Below are 19,451 nucleotides of genomic sequence, written 5' to 3' on the forward strand. Positions count from 1 at the left end.
ACCACACACACACAAACCGCGCAACACACACAACGCTACAGACACACTGCGCTCCACAAACAACGCAACACACATACAATACCGCTCTCACCCCCCGTCACACCCAGACAACACCCAGAACATGTACAGCCCCTACACAAACACTTGGTAACTACACACAACAACATCTATATATATATATATATATATATATATATATATATATATATATATATATATATATATATATATATATAAACAAAAATCATACATGAACTACACAATACGTAAATTCTAGAATACCCGATGCGTAGAATCGGGCCACCTTCTAGTGTGTATATATATATATATATATATATATATATATATATATATATATATATATATATATATATATATATATATATATATATAATAAATATGTGTGTGTGTAATATATATGTGCTGTTCTGTGCTGCTCTGGCCCACCCCTCTGCATTACATCACTGTAGGTCCTTGTCAGCTACGGGAGACTGTTTCTAGTGCAGAGTAAGGATCAAAGTGAAAGTAATGTGAGCCCTCAGCACAGAGACTGCGGCTGTGCTGTGATGGTATGCCATGCTCTGGCCTGGACACTGCAGTGATCTGCACTTCCCCAGGGCCAGATATGACTGCAACAACACTCTGCTCCTGCCTCCTAAACAGCGGACCCAGTCTCCCCAGCCGCTGCAGGAAGCCGGCGTCTGGAGCTCCCACGTGTGTCCGCTGTTTACATTAAACTATTGATTTGCTGCTCCTCACACCCGCTGACTGCAGAGAGAGGTGGGCGGGGAGCAGCTAATGAATATTCACTTACTTTAAGCAGCGGGCACACGTGGTTTCTCCAGCGCCGGCTTCCTGCAGCAGCGACCATCCTTGCCTCCTGTGATCCCACTGTATAGTGCTGACTCCCCACAGCTCCCTACCCCGCAGCTTCAGACCATAAGACGCACCCCACACTTTCCTCCCAAATTTGGAGGAAAAAAAGTGCGTCTTATGGTCCGAAAAATACGGTAACTGAAATGATAAATAAATATTCATTGTTATGGATTTTGTTTCATCACCCAATTTATAAGGCAGAAAGAGAGCTCCGTTGCCTTTTTACAGCATTGCACAATATCACAATATTTAAAAACACAAATTACCAGAAATTTAAGAATTATAAACTTTATTATTGTAGAACACATATTTTCCATAATTTCTCATGGCTTTCAAGATTACAAGTTTTACCCTTATCGTCCACTGTATATTTATGGCCGAAGTTGTAGGACTTGTGCAGTGGGCTCAGCCTGATAACTTCTGTTAACCTCTTCTATGCCCCAGTCAGTATACCCAGCATTTAAGTGGCTAGTAATAGTGTATCAAATGTTCAGGTTCCCTAGAGGTACTGTAAATAGAGAAAAAAAAGTTATAAAATTTTTAAAAACACTCTTAACATTTGCTCCAAATTACTCTCCCCACTTTAATTTTTACATAAAAAAAAAACTAAACAACAAACACAAGTGCATACTAGGAGAACCCAGGGAAAAGGTAGTCATCGTCACAATGGGACCAGTGTGTTTATTAAATAGATAAATAGCAAAAAAGTGACACAAAATACAGTACGAAAGAAAATGACATAAGACAATGATCAGGCTCGTAAGGGTGTCACTGATGTTTAAACACATGGGTCCATCTCCCATATGGGGAGTAAAGTCAAGATAAATAATGCCATGACCCAGAAAAACCCCAGTGTTGAGTCAAAATTTGCCCCAAAAACACAAAATATAATGCATCGTATATCTAATTATAAAGACGTTTTACATATGCGGTATAGTGCAGGGATGCAATTATGTAAAGGGGGCACAGTACATCTGGGAGCAGGTCATGGATCAGATTACCGATTCAAGGCAGACAGGAAGATATAAACAGAATCATAACATTGTTATTAGAATCCCGTCATAACTCACCCATAAGGATTAAGTGAAGACCGAGAAAAACGTGCCCTGACGTGCACGCTTCGCTGTCTTCTTCGGGGGGCCGTGGTGCGCGTCGGGGCACGGTTTTCTCGGGCTCCACTTAATCCTTATGAGTAAGTTATGACTGGATTCTAATAACAATGTTATGATACTGTTTATATCTTCCTGTATGCCTTGAATCGGTATTCTGATCCATGACCTGCTCCCAGATGTACTGTGCCCCCTTTACATAATTGCATCCCTGCACTATACCGCATATGTAAAACGTCTTTATAATTAGATATACGATGCATTATATTTTGTGTTTTTGGGGCAAATTTTGACTCAACACTGGGGTTTTTCTGGGTCATGGCATTATTTATCTTGACTTTACTCCCCATATGGGAGGTGGACCCATGTGTTTAAACATCAGTGACACCCTTACGAGTCTGATCATTGTCTTATGTCATTTTCTTTGGTACTGTATTTTATGTCACTTTTTTGCTATTTATCTATTTAATAAACACTTTGTTACATTTGCAAAAAAGTTGTGCTGACTTAATTCTTGATTGATTGGTCCCATTGTGACCATGACTACCTTTTCCCTGGGTTTTCCTAGTATGCATAAATTCTGTTAGGGTGTAGTCTTTATACAATTTTTGACTTAGTGTCACATCTTGCCCTCATCCTCATAACAAACACAAGTGGTATCACAATGTCCATAATGTCCATAATATTGTATTATCACAATTATTAATCATGCATGCTGAACATCATATGGAAAGATTTATGTACCCAAAATAAAATGGTACTTCTAAAAACAAGATATTCCAGTGATGGGAGGGGGGGTGGACTCCAGCACACCTAGTGTCTGGGGCTCAAACTCAGACAATGGCTCTTCACAAAGGTCTGAGTTCTGGAGCTGTTCTGATGCTGAATAAAATTTGTTGAAAAGCTGCATTGCAGCTAATGAACAAGCTTTTCTGCATGAGATGTTTGTATGGTGCTTGAAACAAAATAAATACATTTCTTAAAAAAAAAAAAAAAAAAATGGCGTTTGGTCCTTCCTTATTTTTGCTGACCTGCGCAGGTAAAGCAGATAACTGTAGGCTGCAGCTGTCTGCTTTACCATGGCTGGTTATCAAAAATAGAGGAGACCCTATGTCAATTTTCTAATTATTTATATAATTAAAAAAAAAAACCCCGGCATGGGGTCCTCCATATTTTTGATAATCAGCCAAGGTAAAGCAGACAGCTGGTATTATCAAACTAGTAAGTTATTGGGAGAACCGGGCAAAGCGACAAAATTGTCGAATCTTCTGGGGCAACTGCGAGCTACTATTTTTAGGCTGAGAAGGGGCAAATAACATGTGCCTTCCAAACCTGATAACACCAGCCCTTAGCTGTCTGCTTTACCTTGGCTGGTTACTTAACATAGGGGAACCCTACGCCATTTTTGTTTCTTTTATTTATTCCCTATCCACATTTGTTTGTAGGGCAGTTGTTTTATCCTTACCCTGTTTTGCTTCCTTTTGCAGCCCCCCTAGCCCTTACTACGACCATTTACAGCATTGCGTCCGCATTCACTTGTATTATGTTTAGGGTCCAGGGTCAAGTCCTGGTCCTGAACCAAACTTTCAACTAAAGTCTGGGTGAACCCAAGCATTTACAGATCCACTCATCCCTAGTTGTGGCGTGCACCAATGTTAGTGGAGAGGTGGTCAGAATTCCCATTCAGTTGTTTTTGCTTTTTGCAAACTTACAACAAAATGTGAAGTGTGCAGTATATATGATTTAATGTTACATAAGTAGGCAACTGTTTACTGTAGTAACCTTGTTGTTTTCCTCTAGGCCTTATACACACATCCTTTCTGTACCTGTAGCAGAATCAATGTCCACTTATAGTGGACAGACTCCATATCAGTCGTTGCAGCCATCTCAGCCATACACTGCATACCCTGCAGCATCTCAAACCTATGGTCTACCTCCTTTTGGTAAGTCTCTAAATACAGTGCACTGTGATGTATTTGCTAGTAGTGATGCTGTAGGGCCGGCACTTTGCCTTTAATTCTGTTTGTGTGCCGACCCTCCAGTGGCAATGCTAGCAGACATGGCCACACACTGCACACTGAGACTGCTGTATACACATCACAGCATGGAATGGGGGCAAATGCATGTCAGGAGAGGCTGGAGGCATTCACGTTACTGGCGTACATATACAATCTACTGTACTTCGGTCAGGGGAGCATACACATTACTGGGGGCATAAACGTCACTGGGAGGCCTCCATGTTACTGGAGGGCATACAAGTTACTGATTTCATTGGGGGGGGGCCTACACATTACTGGGGCTGCCGAGGGGTCTACACATTACTGGGGCCGCCGAGGGGTCTACAAATTACTGGGGCCGTCGAGGGACACATGCAGGCAGCACTGGAGGGCGCTGATGGCCGGCAGTCGCTCATCTTCATCTGTGGGACAGGAGCGCATTGTACGCTAGCTCTGCCCACAGCGCAGCAGAGCAGTTCAGCAGTGAATGTTGTGTGTGCGCTCAGCGGGTTTAAAGGGACGGCAGGCAGCAAAGTGCGGCTGACTGTCAGAGCACTGTCTGGGGTCCCTGGAAATCTGCCCTTTCGCAGGAAAGATGGTGAACGGCCTGCCCCTGGCGGCCGCAAGTGGGTCCTCCCCGACTATCCTGGACCCCGGCACCTGCCCAAGTGCATCGGGTGCTGACGCCGGCTCTGCATGTAACCATGAGGACTGCTGTGCAGTAGAAAGTAAGTAAGGTATAAAGGGCTACACTATGCGTCCATTTTATTCTCAGGATTGTGTGAATAGGGGCTCTTGGATTCCAATCATAAAGTGATAGCACATCCATCCATTGCTATATCCAATCAGATAGGGAACTATGTATGCTTATTTCTGCTTTTTATGAACTTTATTGATTTAAAAACAAAAAGAAAATATAAGATATCACATGTTTCAATATGCAGTTTTAGCACAATGTTAATATGTTTGACATGTTACTTATTTTATACGTTCAGGTGCTTTGTGGCCAGGAATTAAGTCTGAAAGTGGTTTAGTCCAGGCGCCAAATCCTACAACCACCTTGACCTGTTCTTCAGGAGTCACCAGTAGCCAGTCCAGTCCAGTACTATATTCCTATCCTACCCAAGGTAACATATGTATCTATTTAGCCCTACCATGTGGTGTGTGTGTGTGTGTTTTTTTTTTTTTTTCTTCTTCTTCCATTTCTTAAACCTATGTAAATAACTTAGTGATCACTGATTGCTGTTTTCCCTGGTTTCCAGCACTGTTCCGGTCCTCTTCTGAGTCACCAGCTCACACTGGGGTCTGTGTGAAAGCTGGAAGTGGCTTTTACAGTTTTTTTATGCAGCGTCAGAGCGAGGTTCCAAAGATTTACATTGGAAAAACAACTTTCAGCTCACACATAGTTCCCAATGGGATCCTGGTTGGTCAGCATCTGTCACATAATTCGAAAGAGTACCACAGTGGCGTTGGACCCTGGTGCACACCATACTAACCTCTACATAGGTTTAGGGTCTAGGGTCAGTTTCAACAGTGCACCATGTTAAGAAGTTTGTCAATCATGGAACCGTCAAGAACCACTATGATGTCTTTGAAGGTTGGTGTGAATGGTGGAAAAACCACCACGTCAAACATTCAAAGACCTGAAGACCAACCTGAAAGAGTCTAGGGTCATGGTTTCAACAAGTACCAGATGTCACACACTAAAACAAGCAGAGCTTTATGAGCGAAGGCCAAGGAAGAAACAACCTAAAAAGGAATGACTGATTTTTGCTAAAGCGTCTTGACAAACCACTATCCTGGGAAAATGTTCTGTGGAAAGATGAAACAAAAATAGACATTTTTGGCAATGCAAAGCAACAGTTTGTTTACAGACCGCACAATGAAGCTTATAAGGAAAATAACACCTTACCAACAGTTAAGCATGGTGGAAGATCCATAATGCTATGAGGTTGCTTTGCTGCGTCTGGTACTAGAGGCCTTGACCGTATCACAGGAATCATGAAATCGAAGAATTATCAAGAGATTTTAGAGGGAAAAGTTCTACCCAGTGTAAGAAAACTTGGTTTGAGTCAAAGATCATGGGTCCTCCAGCAAGACGATATTCAAATAAAGAAAAGAGGGAAAGCCCGGAGGAGGAATAAATGCCGAGGACTTGACCCACAAAGGCCCAGCCCCCATTGCACACATCAATCAAAGTGCAGTGCATTTCTGCAACTTTGATTATTTATTCAACCAAGAATCCATTCTTTCTAAAACAGGTATGCCTGCATTCAGCATCCTTGTGCAAGTATGGCACTGCCTTTAGTTCATTTTGCAAAATCCTGGTGGTTGGTTCCGTTTAAATACAGAACTCCTAAGCATGCCAACGTGTTTCATGCAAAAAAAAAAATAAACTTATGATGAATAAGAGTTTTTCTTCATCGTTCCTTATGGGAGACCCAGACCATGGGTGTATAGCTTCTGCCTCCGGAGGACACACAAAGTACTACACTAAAAGTGTAGCTCCTCCCTCCGAGCATATACACCCCCTGGATGACAAATCTAACCAGTTCAATGCTTTGTGTTCAGGAGGTCACACACATGCATTTTCTGATTTTTGATTTTTAAGATTTTTGATTTCAAAGATTTGGAAGAAAAGCGGGTCCAGTCTGGACTCCCGGCATGTCCCTTCTCACCCCACTGTGTCGGCGGTGCTGTTAAGGTTGACTTTACAAGGCTGGAGCCTTCACATGCCGCGCTCCTTCACCATCCCCTGAGGCTCTGGCTTGAAGTGGGAGCCATCACGGTTCTCCCTGCTTTGCAGGAGACCGGTCTCCATCCGCAGACCTGTCAGGATCCTGCCGGACGGAGCGTTTACCCCCCCCAGGGACCTGGCCCTGCGTCTCAAAAGCTAAGTATTGAGTCGTTATTCAGGGGTCCCGGGTACATTTATTGAGGGGAGAGTGTGTCTTTTGACTTTGCTGTGATTTCCGGCCAGTTCTCTGGGTTTTTCCTGAGAACCGCGCCGAGGGTGCCTGCTCGTCGGCCGCATGTAAAAATCTAGGCCCCGGCTTCAGTTGCGGCCTAGTTTCGTTTTCAGTTCCCCTGCATGTCAGTCTTGCAGGGGAACAGTGCGGCGCCGCCCACCGGCCGTTTAGCAGAGGGGAGGACACTCCTCTCTGAGGAGATGTTTCCCTCCCCTGTATCTCCCCTTGGCCCTCCGGTTCCCGCTCTTGGGCTAAACCCCGCCCCCCCTCCTCACTCCGGCGCCATTTTATCAGCGTTCATTCACTGATCGGCGCTGGCTGCTGCAACTTCTGCAAACACTGGGGGTCCGAGCTGTGGAATCCGGAGGGCACACAAGAACCGGTCTGGTAAGCCACAACCTCTGGTTGTGGGCTTTATTATACACTCTCAGGGGGTCATTCTAAAGGAGTGTATTCTTTACTGCAGGGCCTCCACCTCAGCAGCATGTCTCTCACTAGGAGCAAGGCTGCAAGGCTGTACCCTATATGCACTGCATGTCAGCTCATTCTGCCTGAACCGAGCACATATCCACATTGTGATGCCTGCTCGAACATAGTGGTGCCTCAGCCTGGAGCCTCCTCAAGGGTCCCTCCGGCTGCTCCGGCCCCGGTGGCTGAACCCCCGGCTTGGGTAGCATCTTTTTCCAGTGCTATCTCCCAGTCTTTTGCTGACTCCATGGGACAGCTGTCCCGGACTCTGCTGACCATGCATCAGCCCCCTTCTCAGGGTGCCTCTGCTGCTCCGACTCGCTCTGCAGAGCTAACAGAGCATGTTTTAGGACCCCGTCCTCCTAAACGGAGACGCAGGGACTCTTCTCCTTCCTCGTCCCACGGCTCTGATTCACGAGCTGAAGTGCAGGGCGAGGAGGATACTTTTACTGTGGGCTCAGACGCTACCTCTATGTACCCCATTGATTTATCTGAGGGTGATGCGGATGTTAGTGACTTGATTGCATCCATTAACTCCGTACTGAACCTCAATCCACCAGTGTCAGAGGAACAAGCCTCTCTGGTAGAAAAACACCAGTTTACCTCACCTAAGAGAGCAAGGAGTATGTTTTTTAACCACTCCAGTTTTCAGGCCACTGTGACCAAGCCCAGGGCCTGTCCTGACAAACGCTTCCCAAAGCGTAGTTCTGATGACCGTTTTCCCTTTCCACCAGAAGTGGTCAAGGAGTGGGCTCACTCACCAAAGGTAGACCCTCCGGTGTCTAGAATCTCAGCCCGGACAGTCGTATCTGTGGCTGATGGCACCTCTCTTAAGGATCCCACTGACCGCCATGTTGACCTTCTGGCCAAATCTGTATATGAGGCGGCAGGAGCCTCGTTCTCCCCGTCCTTTGCAGCAGTGTGGGCTCTTAAGGCAGTCTCTGCCTCTCTGGCGGAGATACATTCCCTCGCCAGGGACTCTATACCCAAGATGGTTGCCTTAACTTCCCAGGCTTCGGCTTTTTCATCCTATGCCATGTCTGCCATTCTGGAGGCTTCTCACCGCACGGCGGTGGCTTCCGCTAATTCCCTCGCGATCCGCAGGATCTTGTGGCTTCGAGAGTGGAAAGCAGACGCTTCTTCTAAGAAGTATCTTGCTGGGCTCCCCTTTGCTGGGTCCCGGCTGTTCGCTGAACAACTGGATGAAATTATTAAGGAAGCTACTGGCCGGAAGAGTACTTCCTTGCCACAAACTAAAACCAGGAAACCTGTCCAGGGCAGGAACCAGTCGAGGTTTCGTTCTTTTCGTTCCTCCATCTGGTCGTCCTCTAAGCCCTCAGCTTCGTCCACTAACTCAGCCAAGGATCGAAAACCCAGCTGGCGCGCGAAGCCGCGTCCTCAGAAGAACGGAGGAGCCGTTGCCACTAAGGCAGCCTCCTCTTGACTATCTGGCTGCGCCAGCAACGTCCTTGGTCGGTGGCAGGCTCTCCCACTTTGGCGCCGTGTGGTTTCAACACGTCTCCGATCAGTGGGTGCGGGATATCATCTCCCACGGCTACAGGATAGAATTTTCTTCCAGCCCGCCAAACAGATTTTTTTATGTCCACTCCCCCCTGCTCCAAAGCCGCCACCTTCTCACAGGCCGTGGCATCCTTGCAGGCCAACGGAGTAATTGTTCCGGTTCCCGCCCGGGAACGGTTCAGAGGTTTCTACTCAAACCTCTTCCTAGTCCCCAAGAAGGACGGTTCCTTCCGGCCCATCCTGGATCTCAAGCTTCTCAACAAGCATGTTAAGGTGCGGCACTTTTGCATGGAATCTCTGCGGTCGGTCATTGCCTCATTGACCCAAGGAGATTTTCTAGCATCCATCGACATCAGAGATGCTTATCTGCATGTGCCAATTGCAGTTTCACACCAGCGTTGGCTACGCTTTGCAATCGGAGAGGAACATTTCCAATTCGTGGCTCTCCCCTTCGGGTTAGCCACGGCCCCTCGTGTTTTCACCAAGGTCATGGCAGCAGTTCTGCATCTCCAGGGGTTGGCAGTAATCCCCTACCTGGACGACCTTCTAGTCAAGGCCTCATCCAGTGCAGACTGTCAGCGGAGTGTCTCGCTCACTCTCGCCACGCTTGTTCAATTCCGGTGGCTTGGCAATCTGCCCAAGTCCACTCTGACCCCGACCCAGGAACTTACGTACCTAGGGATGCAATTCGAGACTCTGCCGGCACTTGTGAAGCTGCCCTTAGTCAAACAACAGTCCCTTCATCTGGCGGTGCGTTCTCTGTTGAAGCCCCGCCGTCATTCCATCAGGCACCTCATGCAGGTGCTGGGTCAGATGGTGGCGTCAATGGAAGCGGTTCCCTTTGCCCAGTTCCATCTGCGTCCTCTGCAGCTGGACATTCTCCGCTTTTGGGACAAGCGGGACCTCTTCCTTGCACAGGCTAGTGGCTCTGTCGCCACAGACCAGGAGCTCTCTTCAGTGGTGGCTTTGGACCCTCTCTCTGTCTCAGGGACGCTCCTTCCTGACTCCGTCCTGGGTGATCCTCACCACGGACGCCAGCCTCTCCGGCTGGGGAGCAGTATTTCTCCACCACCGAGCACAGGGCACTTGGACTCCGTCCGAATCAGCTCTCTCGATCAATGTGCTGGAAATCAGGGCTGTACTTCTAGCTCTCGTAGCCTTTCACCACCTGTTGGCGGGCAAGCACATTTGAGTCCAGTCGGACAACGCGACAGCTGTTGCCTACATCAATCACCAGGGCGGGACTCGCAGCCGCCTGGCGATGTTGGAGGTTCAACGCATCCTTCAGTGGACGGAGGACTCCAAGTCCACCATATCCGCAGTCCACATCCCAGGCGTAGAAAACTGGGAGGCCGATTATCTCAGCCGTCAAACCGTGGACAACGGCGAGTGGGCCCTGCATCCGGCAGTGTTCCGGTCAATCTGCCGCAAGTGGGGCACTCCGGTAGTGGATCTAATGGCATCCCGGCACAACAACAAGGTCCCGGTTTACGTGGCTCGCTCCCACGATCCTCAGGCCTTTGCAGCGGACGCGCTGGTTCAAGATTGGTCCCAGTTCCGTCTGGCCTACGTGTTTCCCCCTCTAGCTCTCTTGCCCAGAGTCCTGCGCAAGATCAGAATGGAGGGCCCGTCGGGTTATAATCATTGCTCCAGACTGGCCCAGGCGAGCTTGGTACCCAGACCTGCTCAGTCTGTCCGTAGAAATGCCGTGGCATCTCCCGGACCGCCCAGACCTTCTCTCTCAAGGTCCGTTTTTCCGCCAGAATTCTGCGGCTCTCAGATTGACGGCGTGGCTCTTGAGTCCTGGATCCTGACGGCTTCAGGCATTCCTTCTGAGGTCATCTCCACTATGACTCAGGCTCGGAAGTCTTCCTCGGCCAGGATTTACCACAGGACTTGGAGGATTTTCCTGTCCTGGTGTCGCTCTTCCGGCCATGCTCCTTGGCCGTTCTCTTTGCCGACCATCCTGTCCTTTCTACAGTCCGGTCTGCAGCTAGGACTATCCCTCAATTCCCTCAAGGGACAGGTCTCGGCTCTGTCGGTATTGTTCCAGCGGCGTATCGCCCGACTGGCTCAGTCGCGCACCTTCATACAGGGCGCATCTCACATCATTCCTCCTTACCGGCGGCCTTTGGATCCCTGGGATCTTAATCTGGTCCTCACGGCCTTACAGAAACTCCCCTTTGAGCCTCTTAGGGAGGTTCCTTTGTTTCGACTTTCACAGAAAGTGGTCTTTCTGGTGGCCATAACTTCTCTCAGGAGAGTCTCTGATTTGGCTGCGCTCTCTTCGGAGTCACCTTTTTTGGTTTTTCACCAGGACAAGGTGGTTCTTCGTCCGACTCCGGACTTTCTCCCTAAGGTGGTGTCTCCTTTCCACCTTAAGCAGGACATTTCATTGCCTTCCCTTTGTCCGGCCCCTGTGCATCGCTTTGAGAAAGCGTTGCATACTTTGGATTTGGTGCGGGCGCTCCGAATCTATGTGTCTCGCACCGCCGCTCTTAGGCGGTGCACCTCTATTTTTGTGCTAACCACGGGTCAGCGTAAGGGTCTCTCGGCTTCTAAACCGACCCTAGCTCGTTGGATTAGGTCGGCCATCTCTGATGCCTACCAATGTTCTCAGGTGCCCCCACCGCCAGGGATTAAGGCGCACTCGACCAGAGCTGTCGGTGCCTCCTGGGCTTTCAGGCACCAGGCTACGGTTCAGCAGGTTTGTCAGGCTGCCACTTGGTCTAGTCTGCACACCTTTTCGAAGCACTACCAAGTGCATGCTCATGCTTCGGCAGATGCGAGCATGGGCAGACGCATCCTTCAGGCGGCTGTCGCCCATTTGTGAAGTTAGGTTTTGCCTACTTCTCAGTTCTGTTTATTTCCCACCCATGGACTGCTTTGAGACGTCCCATGATCTGGGTCTCCCATAAGGAACGATGAAGAAAAAGAGAATTTTGTTTACTTACCGTAAATTCTTTTTCTTATAGTTCCGACATGGGAGACCCAGCACCCTCCCTGTTGCCTGTTGGCAGTTCTTGTTCCGTGTGTTTCACCGGCTGTTGTTGTAGACAGAGGTTCCGGTTATTCCGGGTTTTACTCTATCTCTACTTATGGGTGGATGTCCTCCTTCAGCTTTTGCACTAAACTGGTTAGATTTGTCATCCAGGGGGTGTATATGCTCGGAGGGAGGAGCTACACTTTTAGTGTAGTACTTTGTGTGTCCTCCGGAGGCAGAAGCTATACACCCATGGTCTGGGTCTCCCATGTCGGAACTATAAGAAAAAGAATTTACGGTAAGTAAACAAAATTCTCTTTTTTGCTGGAAACGCGTTGACGTTTCCATGTTCCTATTATGCCTTAAACATGTATGTGTAGTGGGCTTTAATTTTTGTAATAAGCTTTTTCATTTTATTTATGCTGGTGCTGGATTTTATTTGATTTGTACTCAAAACTATATGTACACATAGCTTTTTCAAAGATCAGTCCAGCCATTTCCTTTCCTCCATTTGAGAAATCATTGTTTGAACCTATATGCAAATGAGTTTGAAATGCTTTTGGTGTATGGACCTCTTCCCAAGATGCTGTTTTCCACAGCTCTACTCCCCGCACAGCGCTGCCTTATCTTGCTTGCTTGACGAGTCCTTTGTTGGGTTATTTCCAAGCAAAGAAGCAGTCAGTCAAGCAGTAGGTGGTGGTACTAGGTAGGATTAGACCTGGGGAGCGCAGAGGCTTGAAAAGAGCTGTCATGTGCCAACAGCACTTCAGCCCATTGAATCGATATGTACAAAACTCTAAAACTCCTGACTGAAACAAAAAAATGTATTTTCAAGGTTCTAAATGTATTGTTATATTTGTATTGTATTGTTTTGTTTATATTTTACAGATATTCTCCTATTTTTCTTTTACAAGTTATTTGTCTTGTTTTCAGCTACCACTACAAATGCAAATGTTATTTCCAGCACGTCTCCTGTAACAAACATTACAGTTCCAGCTGTCGCCAGCATCTCAACACAGGTGAATTTTCATTGTACAAAGCTGATTGTACCATTTTATTTTTGGTTTTCTGGCAAAATAGTCTTTTGTGCATTTTTTTTTTTTTTTTTTTCCGGGATGAGTTGTATTTGTATGTGTAATAATTTTAGTTTTCATATAGCCTATTAAAGGGAATCGTGTCAGTAAGATTTTGCTATGTAAGCTGAGAACCGCATGCTGTAACGGTTAGAAAAACAAAAAGTTACTGTGCTTTTATCAGTGAGGGTGCAATTGTTTACTTAACTAAAGGGTTTATTACCCTGTGATTAAAGGTACCGTCATACTAAGCAACATCGCTAGCAACATTGCTGCTGAGACACAACTTGCTAGCGATGTTGCTGTGTGTGACATCCAGCAACAACCTGGCCCCTGCTGTGAGGTCGCTGGTTGTTGCTGAATGTCCTGGACCATTTTTTAGTTGTTGCTCTCCCGCTGTGAAGCACACATCGCTGTGTGTGACAGCGACAGAGCAATAACTAAATGTGCAGGCAGCAGGGAGCCGGCTTTTGCGGACGCTGGTAACCAATGTAAATATCGGGTAACCAAGAAGCCCTTTCCTTGGTTACCCGATATTTACCTTCGTTACCAGCGTCCGCCGCTCTCACGCTGTCAGTGCCGGCTCCCTGCTCCCTGCACACGTAGCTGGAGTACACGTCTGGTAATTAACCCGATGTGTACCGTGGCGAGGAGTGCAGGGAGCCAGCGCTAAGCGGTGTGCTCTGGTAACCAAGGTAAATATCGGGTTGGTTACCCGATATTTACCTTCGTTACCAAGCGCAGCATGCTTCCACGTGTAGCGACGCTCCAGCGATCCCTGCCAGGTCAGGTTGCTGGTGGGATCGCTGGAGCGTCGCTTAGTGTGACATCTCACCAGCGACCTCCTAGCAACTTACCAGCGATCTCTATCAGGTTGTATCGTTGTTGGGATCGCTGATAAGTTTAGTGTGACTGGGCCTTAACATTGCAGGATTAGAAACTCACATGCATGCCAATCTGACACAGAGAGCCTGGTGTGGGCGGGGACAGCTCTATCAGCCCTGATGTGTTCCTCAGTCTAAATTCTTTTAGGCTATGTGCGCACACAGCGTTTTTTTGGCGCTGCGTTTTTGTGCATGCTTGGCCTCCAAAAAACGCACAAACGCAAAAAAACGCACCCACGTCAAAAATGCATCGGTAAAAAACGCATATGTTTTTACCGCGTTTTGGAGCGTTTTTGGCTGCGTTTTTCCAATGCATTGCATGGGTGAAAAACGCAGGCAAGAATTGACGTCCATTTTTTTTTTTTTTTTTTTAGCTCAAAAACGCAGCTAAAAAAAAAAACTTGTGTGCGGACAGCAAAAATGAAAATTCCTAGACTTCGCTGGGTAAGCAAAGTCATGCAGTTTTGAGCCCAAAAACACACCTTTGGAACGCGCTAAAGCGTTCAGTGCACACATAGCCTTAGTGTTTCAGAAAGACTTCAGCCAGTAATCTGTGATACACAGTTTGATTCAAAATCTTTGTCTACATCATGGTGCTGTCAGATGAGGTAGCTGAATCCTGTCTACAGATTCCCTTTGTATGAAAGGGAATAGTCCTGCAAATCGTGGCCAGCATGAATCGCAGCATGGCAGTACTGAGGAAGCGATTGGCAACATACGTTGCAGAGCATGGTCTATAGAGCTCTCCATGATTCACAGTAACATAGCTGGCTGCAATTTATGTTGCCCATTGTTTAAGCAGCATGAATCGCTGAATCGTCCCACCAGTTCTATTTTAACTCTTTTATGAAGGAATATAAATAAAACAGGTCTTATTGTTTTTTGTTTTCAATTTTATACTATTCTCTTTGCTACCCAAATAAATTACGTTCATTCTGTAGGTCAGGACAAATATAGCAATACCCAATTTATATAGTTATGTTTCGTTGTTTTGTGTAATGGATACCCTTTTGGGTCGCCATCTTCTGGGAGACATAACTTTTACGTCAGCAGAGTTTTATTTTTTAAGTGACAAACTGAAGTTTTATTGGTACCATACCACTTTCTGATTACTTATTATTTACTATTACACTCTGAGAGACAAAATACACAAAATGTAATACTGAATTTTATTTATTTTTTTAAACTCCTTTCACTATTTGGTATAATTGTCATGTTCTCTTTATTCAGTGGGTCTGCAATTATGACAATACCAAATGGAAATTGGCAACCCGTGTTTCCATTTAGGGGGCCTACCAATGGGCTGAAAAAGGAGCAATCTCCCTTTTGTCAAAATCCTCACTTACCACTGTTACTACTGATAGTGGCATGTGAGGAGGTAAATTGCTGGCAGTGGATATTTGTCCAGTCTCTGCGCATGCAGTTTATGTATAGTGCTGATGGATGGACACCACTCCATACCTCCTGAGGCTACTGTTCGTCGGATTGGGAAGCCTGGTGTCTCAGTGGTTAGCACTGTAGCATTGCAGTGCTGAGGTCTTGAGTTCCCTCCAGGTAGTTTGTATGTTCTCCCTGTATTTGGGCAGGGTTTCTCCCACACTCGAAAAGACAATCTGATAGGGAATTTAGATTGTGGGCCCCAGTGATGACAATATCTGTAATGCTCTGTGTAATGTGATGGTACGTTATAAATAAAATGCATACATTGCAAGAAATTGCCAGCAATTCAGACATGCGGTTACGTCATTTTGAAAGAAGGTGTTAAATAGTAACAGCACTTTTTTCAACAATAGTACAAGTAAAAATAAGAAACCCTGTAACGTCTTATTAGAGAAGTTTATCAGTCAGTTTGGTCTCCTGCACTGATCATTTTCTCTGATTTAAAGAATAGCTAAACCTTTTTAGAAGATTTTTATTTTCTTATTTGAGTCCTCTTATAATTCCATTCAGATCAATGGGTTTGCAGATCCTGAACACTCACTGAAACTGTTTTTACATCCCACAGTGGTACTGACTAGCCATATAATGACTTTTCACAGAGAGATGGCTTTCTGTGAGCCCCATTAACACCCTGCAGCACGATCGAGGGGTACTGATGAGTTGCCAAGGGAGATGGAGACCTAACAATGTCCTCCATGTCTGCCATATACAGCAGATCTCTGCCGGAATGGGGTCTTAGGGTACTTTCACACTTGCGTTATTTTCCTTCCGTTACAATCCGCCCTTTTGGGAAACAGCGGAATCCGTTAACGGATTCCGCTGTTTCCCATAGACTTGTATGGTTGACGGATTGTACCAAAAGGAGCTGCGTTGCTTCCGCTGGGCGACGCTCCGTTGCTTCCGCCCAGCGGGAGGAACGCAGCATGTAACGTTATTTTGAGCAGCGGAATCCTCTGGATTTCACTGCGCATGCTCTTTTTTTTTTTTTTTTTTTTTTTTTTTTTTTAAATCAAACTTTATTTTGGCTCGCGGTGGCCGAACGTTCAGCTGAGCGCCCGGCCGTCGGCAAGCGACAGCGCTCAGCTGAATGACCGGCCACCAGCATGCCCGGCCGCCGGCAAGTCACAGCGCTCAGCTGAGCGCCCGCCCGCCGGCATGCCCGGGCGCCGGCAAGTGACAGCGATCAGCTGATCACCCGGCGGCCGGCTGCAGGGAGCGATCAGCTGATCACCCGGCGGCCGGGAGCGATCAGCTGATCACCCGGCGGCCGGCTGCAGGGAGCGATCAGCTGATCACCCGGCGGCCGGGAGCGATCAGCTGATCACCCGGCGGCCGGGAGCGATCAGCTGATCACCCGGCAGCCGGCTGCAGGGAGCGATCAGCTGATCACCCGGCAGCCGGGAGCGATCAGCTGATCACCCGGCGGGCGGGAGCGATCAGCTGATCACCCGGCGGGCGGGAGCGATCAGCTGATCACCCGGCGGCCGGCTACTGGGAGCAATCAGCTGATCACCCAGCGGTCGGCTGCAGGGAACGATCAGCTGATCGTTCACTATAGTCTGCCGCTGGTAAAACCGGGAAAAAAAAAAAAAAAAAAAATCAAAACGAATTGCGTTGTTTTGCAGCATCCGTTGCATCCGTTGTGTCACTATATGCAACACATCCGTTGCATCCGTTACACAACGCAATGCAACGGATACCGTTCAACGCAAGTGTGAAAGTAGCCTTATAAAGTATCTGTCAGTCAAGCAATGACCTGCTGAAAAAAACTGCACTCTGTAACACAGGTTGTACAGTGTATTATGAATGCTGTCAAAGGATTGCATGTGTGTTAAGAACAATACATACTATAAAATTACATATTCTGGTCAGGGACTACCGCAAAAATAAAAATAAATTGAATACTACCAGAATTGCAATTTTATTTTTGTTACTGTTGCCTTGCATAAAAATATAATAAGTGATCAAAAAGATACCCATAAAAAGGACAGCTCGTTATACAAAAAAAGACCTCAAGCTGCCATGTAAGAATGTATAAGAATGACCGTTATAGCACTGAAAATATGACCCTCCAAAAAGTTTGTTGTAAAAAGATATTCTGCTGGAAAAGTTATAAAACAGATATGTTGGGTGTCACCGTAAGCCTATGGCACTGCAGAGTAAAGAGAACCTGTTATAGGGAATCTGATAGCTGATACATGCTGCCCATGGCTTGGGAAGGACCTGTCACACGGGCAGCTTGTATCACACATGGGCGGGCAGCTTGTATCACACACGGGCGGGCAGCTTGTATCACACACGGGCGGGCAGCTTGTATCACACACGGGCGGGCAGCTTGTATCACACACGGGCGGGCAGCTTGTATCACACACGGGCGGGCAGCTTGTATCACACACGGGCGGGCAGCTTGTATCACACACGGGCGGGCAGCTTGTATCACACACGGGCGGGCAGCTTGTATCACACACGGGCGGGCAGCTTGTATCACACACGGGCGGGCAGCTTGTATCACACACGGGCGGGCAGCTTGTATCACACACGGGCGGGCAGCTTGTATCACACACGGGCGGGCAGCTTGTATCACACACGGGCGGGCAGCTTGTATCTCACACGGGCGGGCAGCTTGTATCTCACACGGGCGGGCAGCTTGTATCTCACACGGGCGGGCAGCTTGTATCACACACGGGCGGGCAGCTTGTATCACACACGGGCGGGCAGCTTGTATCACACACGGGCGGGCAGCTTGTATCACACACGGGCGGGCAGCTTGTATCACACACGGGCGGGCAGCTTGTATCTCACACGGGCGGGCAGCTTGTATCTCACACGGGCGGGCAGCTTGTATCACACACGGGCGGGCAGCTTGTATCACACACGGGCGGGCAGCTTGTATCACACACGGGCGGGCAGCTTGTGTCACACGAGCAGCACGTGTATATCTCCTTTTGCAGCATCTTAGATTCAAATGTACCTGGCTGAAATTGTGCAGCAAGATAGTTATCCATATAGTGACACACTGCAGAGTATATTTAGCCAGTGTTTCGTAAAACCGCTTTTGGATACAACTTTGTAAGCTATGACTTCTACCTGGTAAGTGTCTACAGGGTGCCTGTGGTAGTCGGGGACACACCTCCTTTATCTGCATTGGTTCAGGTTGCTGTCCGATTTCCTCCCAGCAGCTCTGCCTCATCACATAGCACACCACAACCAACAGAGGATTACCATGAAGTTCCTGCACTGAGACTGATTTCTGTTGGAGCAGGGGCAAGGTGATTTATCAAGTACATACTTCAAAACCTCCACTGAGAGAGATTATCAGGAAACTGATGCATATAGACTGAAGAAAGTGAGGTTTATTATAGAGAAATCTGGAAGGCCACTTTTTATCACTAATACGCCATTATCAAATTGAATCTGTGCTCTACGAAGGTAAACACCCTCCCTGTATAGACAGTTGGGGTAATGCTTTCATAATGAGCTGCATCCAAAATAAATATTTGAAATCCAGCCCTGCAAAGTACTAGTGACAGTATATAGCTCCTAACATTTTCTAGCCGCTGGTCAGGTGCCCCACAACATGCCCCACAATGTCAAGTGTAGTGCTTTTGTTCTTGTTTTCTAATTGTACTGTAGCAGCTGTTTTTTTCTGCCTTGCCTCCAGCCTTGGACTGATTTTTCACGTTGAGACTTTCCAAAATGTTTGAAAAGACAAGCAAATAAAAAAATCTCTATTTCAACTATCAGTTACTCCAGTTTGATAATTGCATTGAGCCTTGTGAAGAACTTAAGTTTTTCCAGATTTATGATATTTGTTTAATTATCTCTTTAAGGAATATCCCACATATACAATCCTTGGACAAAATCCATATCAACAATGTTATCCAAATCAAAACTTCACAACCGCAACACCGGCTGCCGCTGCAGAGAACAGCATGGTGACATCAGATTTTCAAGATAATAAAACCGGCTCAACATCCCCAGCACAGACTGCTCAAAGACCAGTTTCTGGTTTGTATATACTGCAAATACTCTTGTCATGGAAGAGTGGAGCTACAACATGTGGTTATTGGGATGGATCCTTAAAATACATAGAACATGTGGTAGACTTACATTCATTATGACCATAGTGCT

At 47.0% G+C, this 19,451-nt stretch overlaps 1 protein-coding gene across 5 annotated transcripts in view; it reads left to right on the forward strand.

Moving 5' to 3' along the window:
* EYA3 (EYA transcriptional coactivator and phosphatase 3) overlaps window positions 1-19,451 on the forward strand; it is a 191,040-nt gene that overhangs the window by 108,602 nt on the left and 62,987 nt on the right. For all 5 annotated transcript variants that reach the window (XM_075335963.1, XM_075335967.1, XM_075335964.1 and 2 more), the window contains 4 exons: window positions 3,786-3,928; window positions 4,978-5,109; window positions 12,857-12,942; window positions 19,151-19,328. In XM_075335963.1, the coding sequence (XP_075192078.1) occupies window positions 3,786-3,928; window positions 4,978-5,109; window positions 12,857-12,942; window positions 19,151-19,328 (539 nt within the window). The remainder of the gene's footprint in view (window positions 1-3,785; window positions 3,929-4,977; window positions 5,110-12,856; window positions 12,943-19,150; window positions 19,329-19,451) is intronic.

Source organism: Anomaloglossus baeobatrachus, chromosome 2 (assembly GCF_048569485.1).
Source record: "Anomaloglossus baeobatrachus isolate aAnoBae1 chromosome 2, aAnoBae1.hap1, whole genome shotgun sequence".
Lineage (NCBI taxonomy): Eukaryota > Metazoa > Chordata > Amphibia > Anura > Aromobatidae > Anomaloglossus > Anomaloglossus baeobatrachus.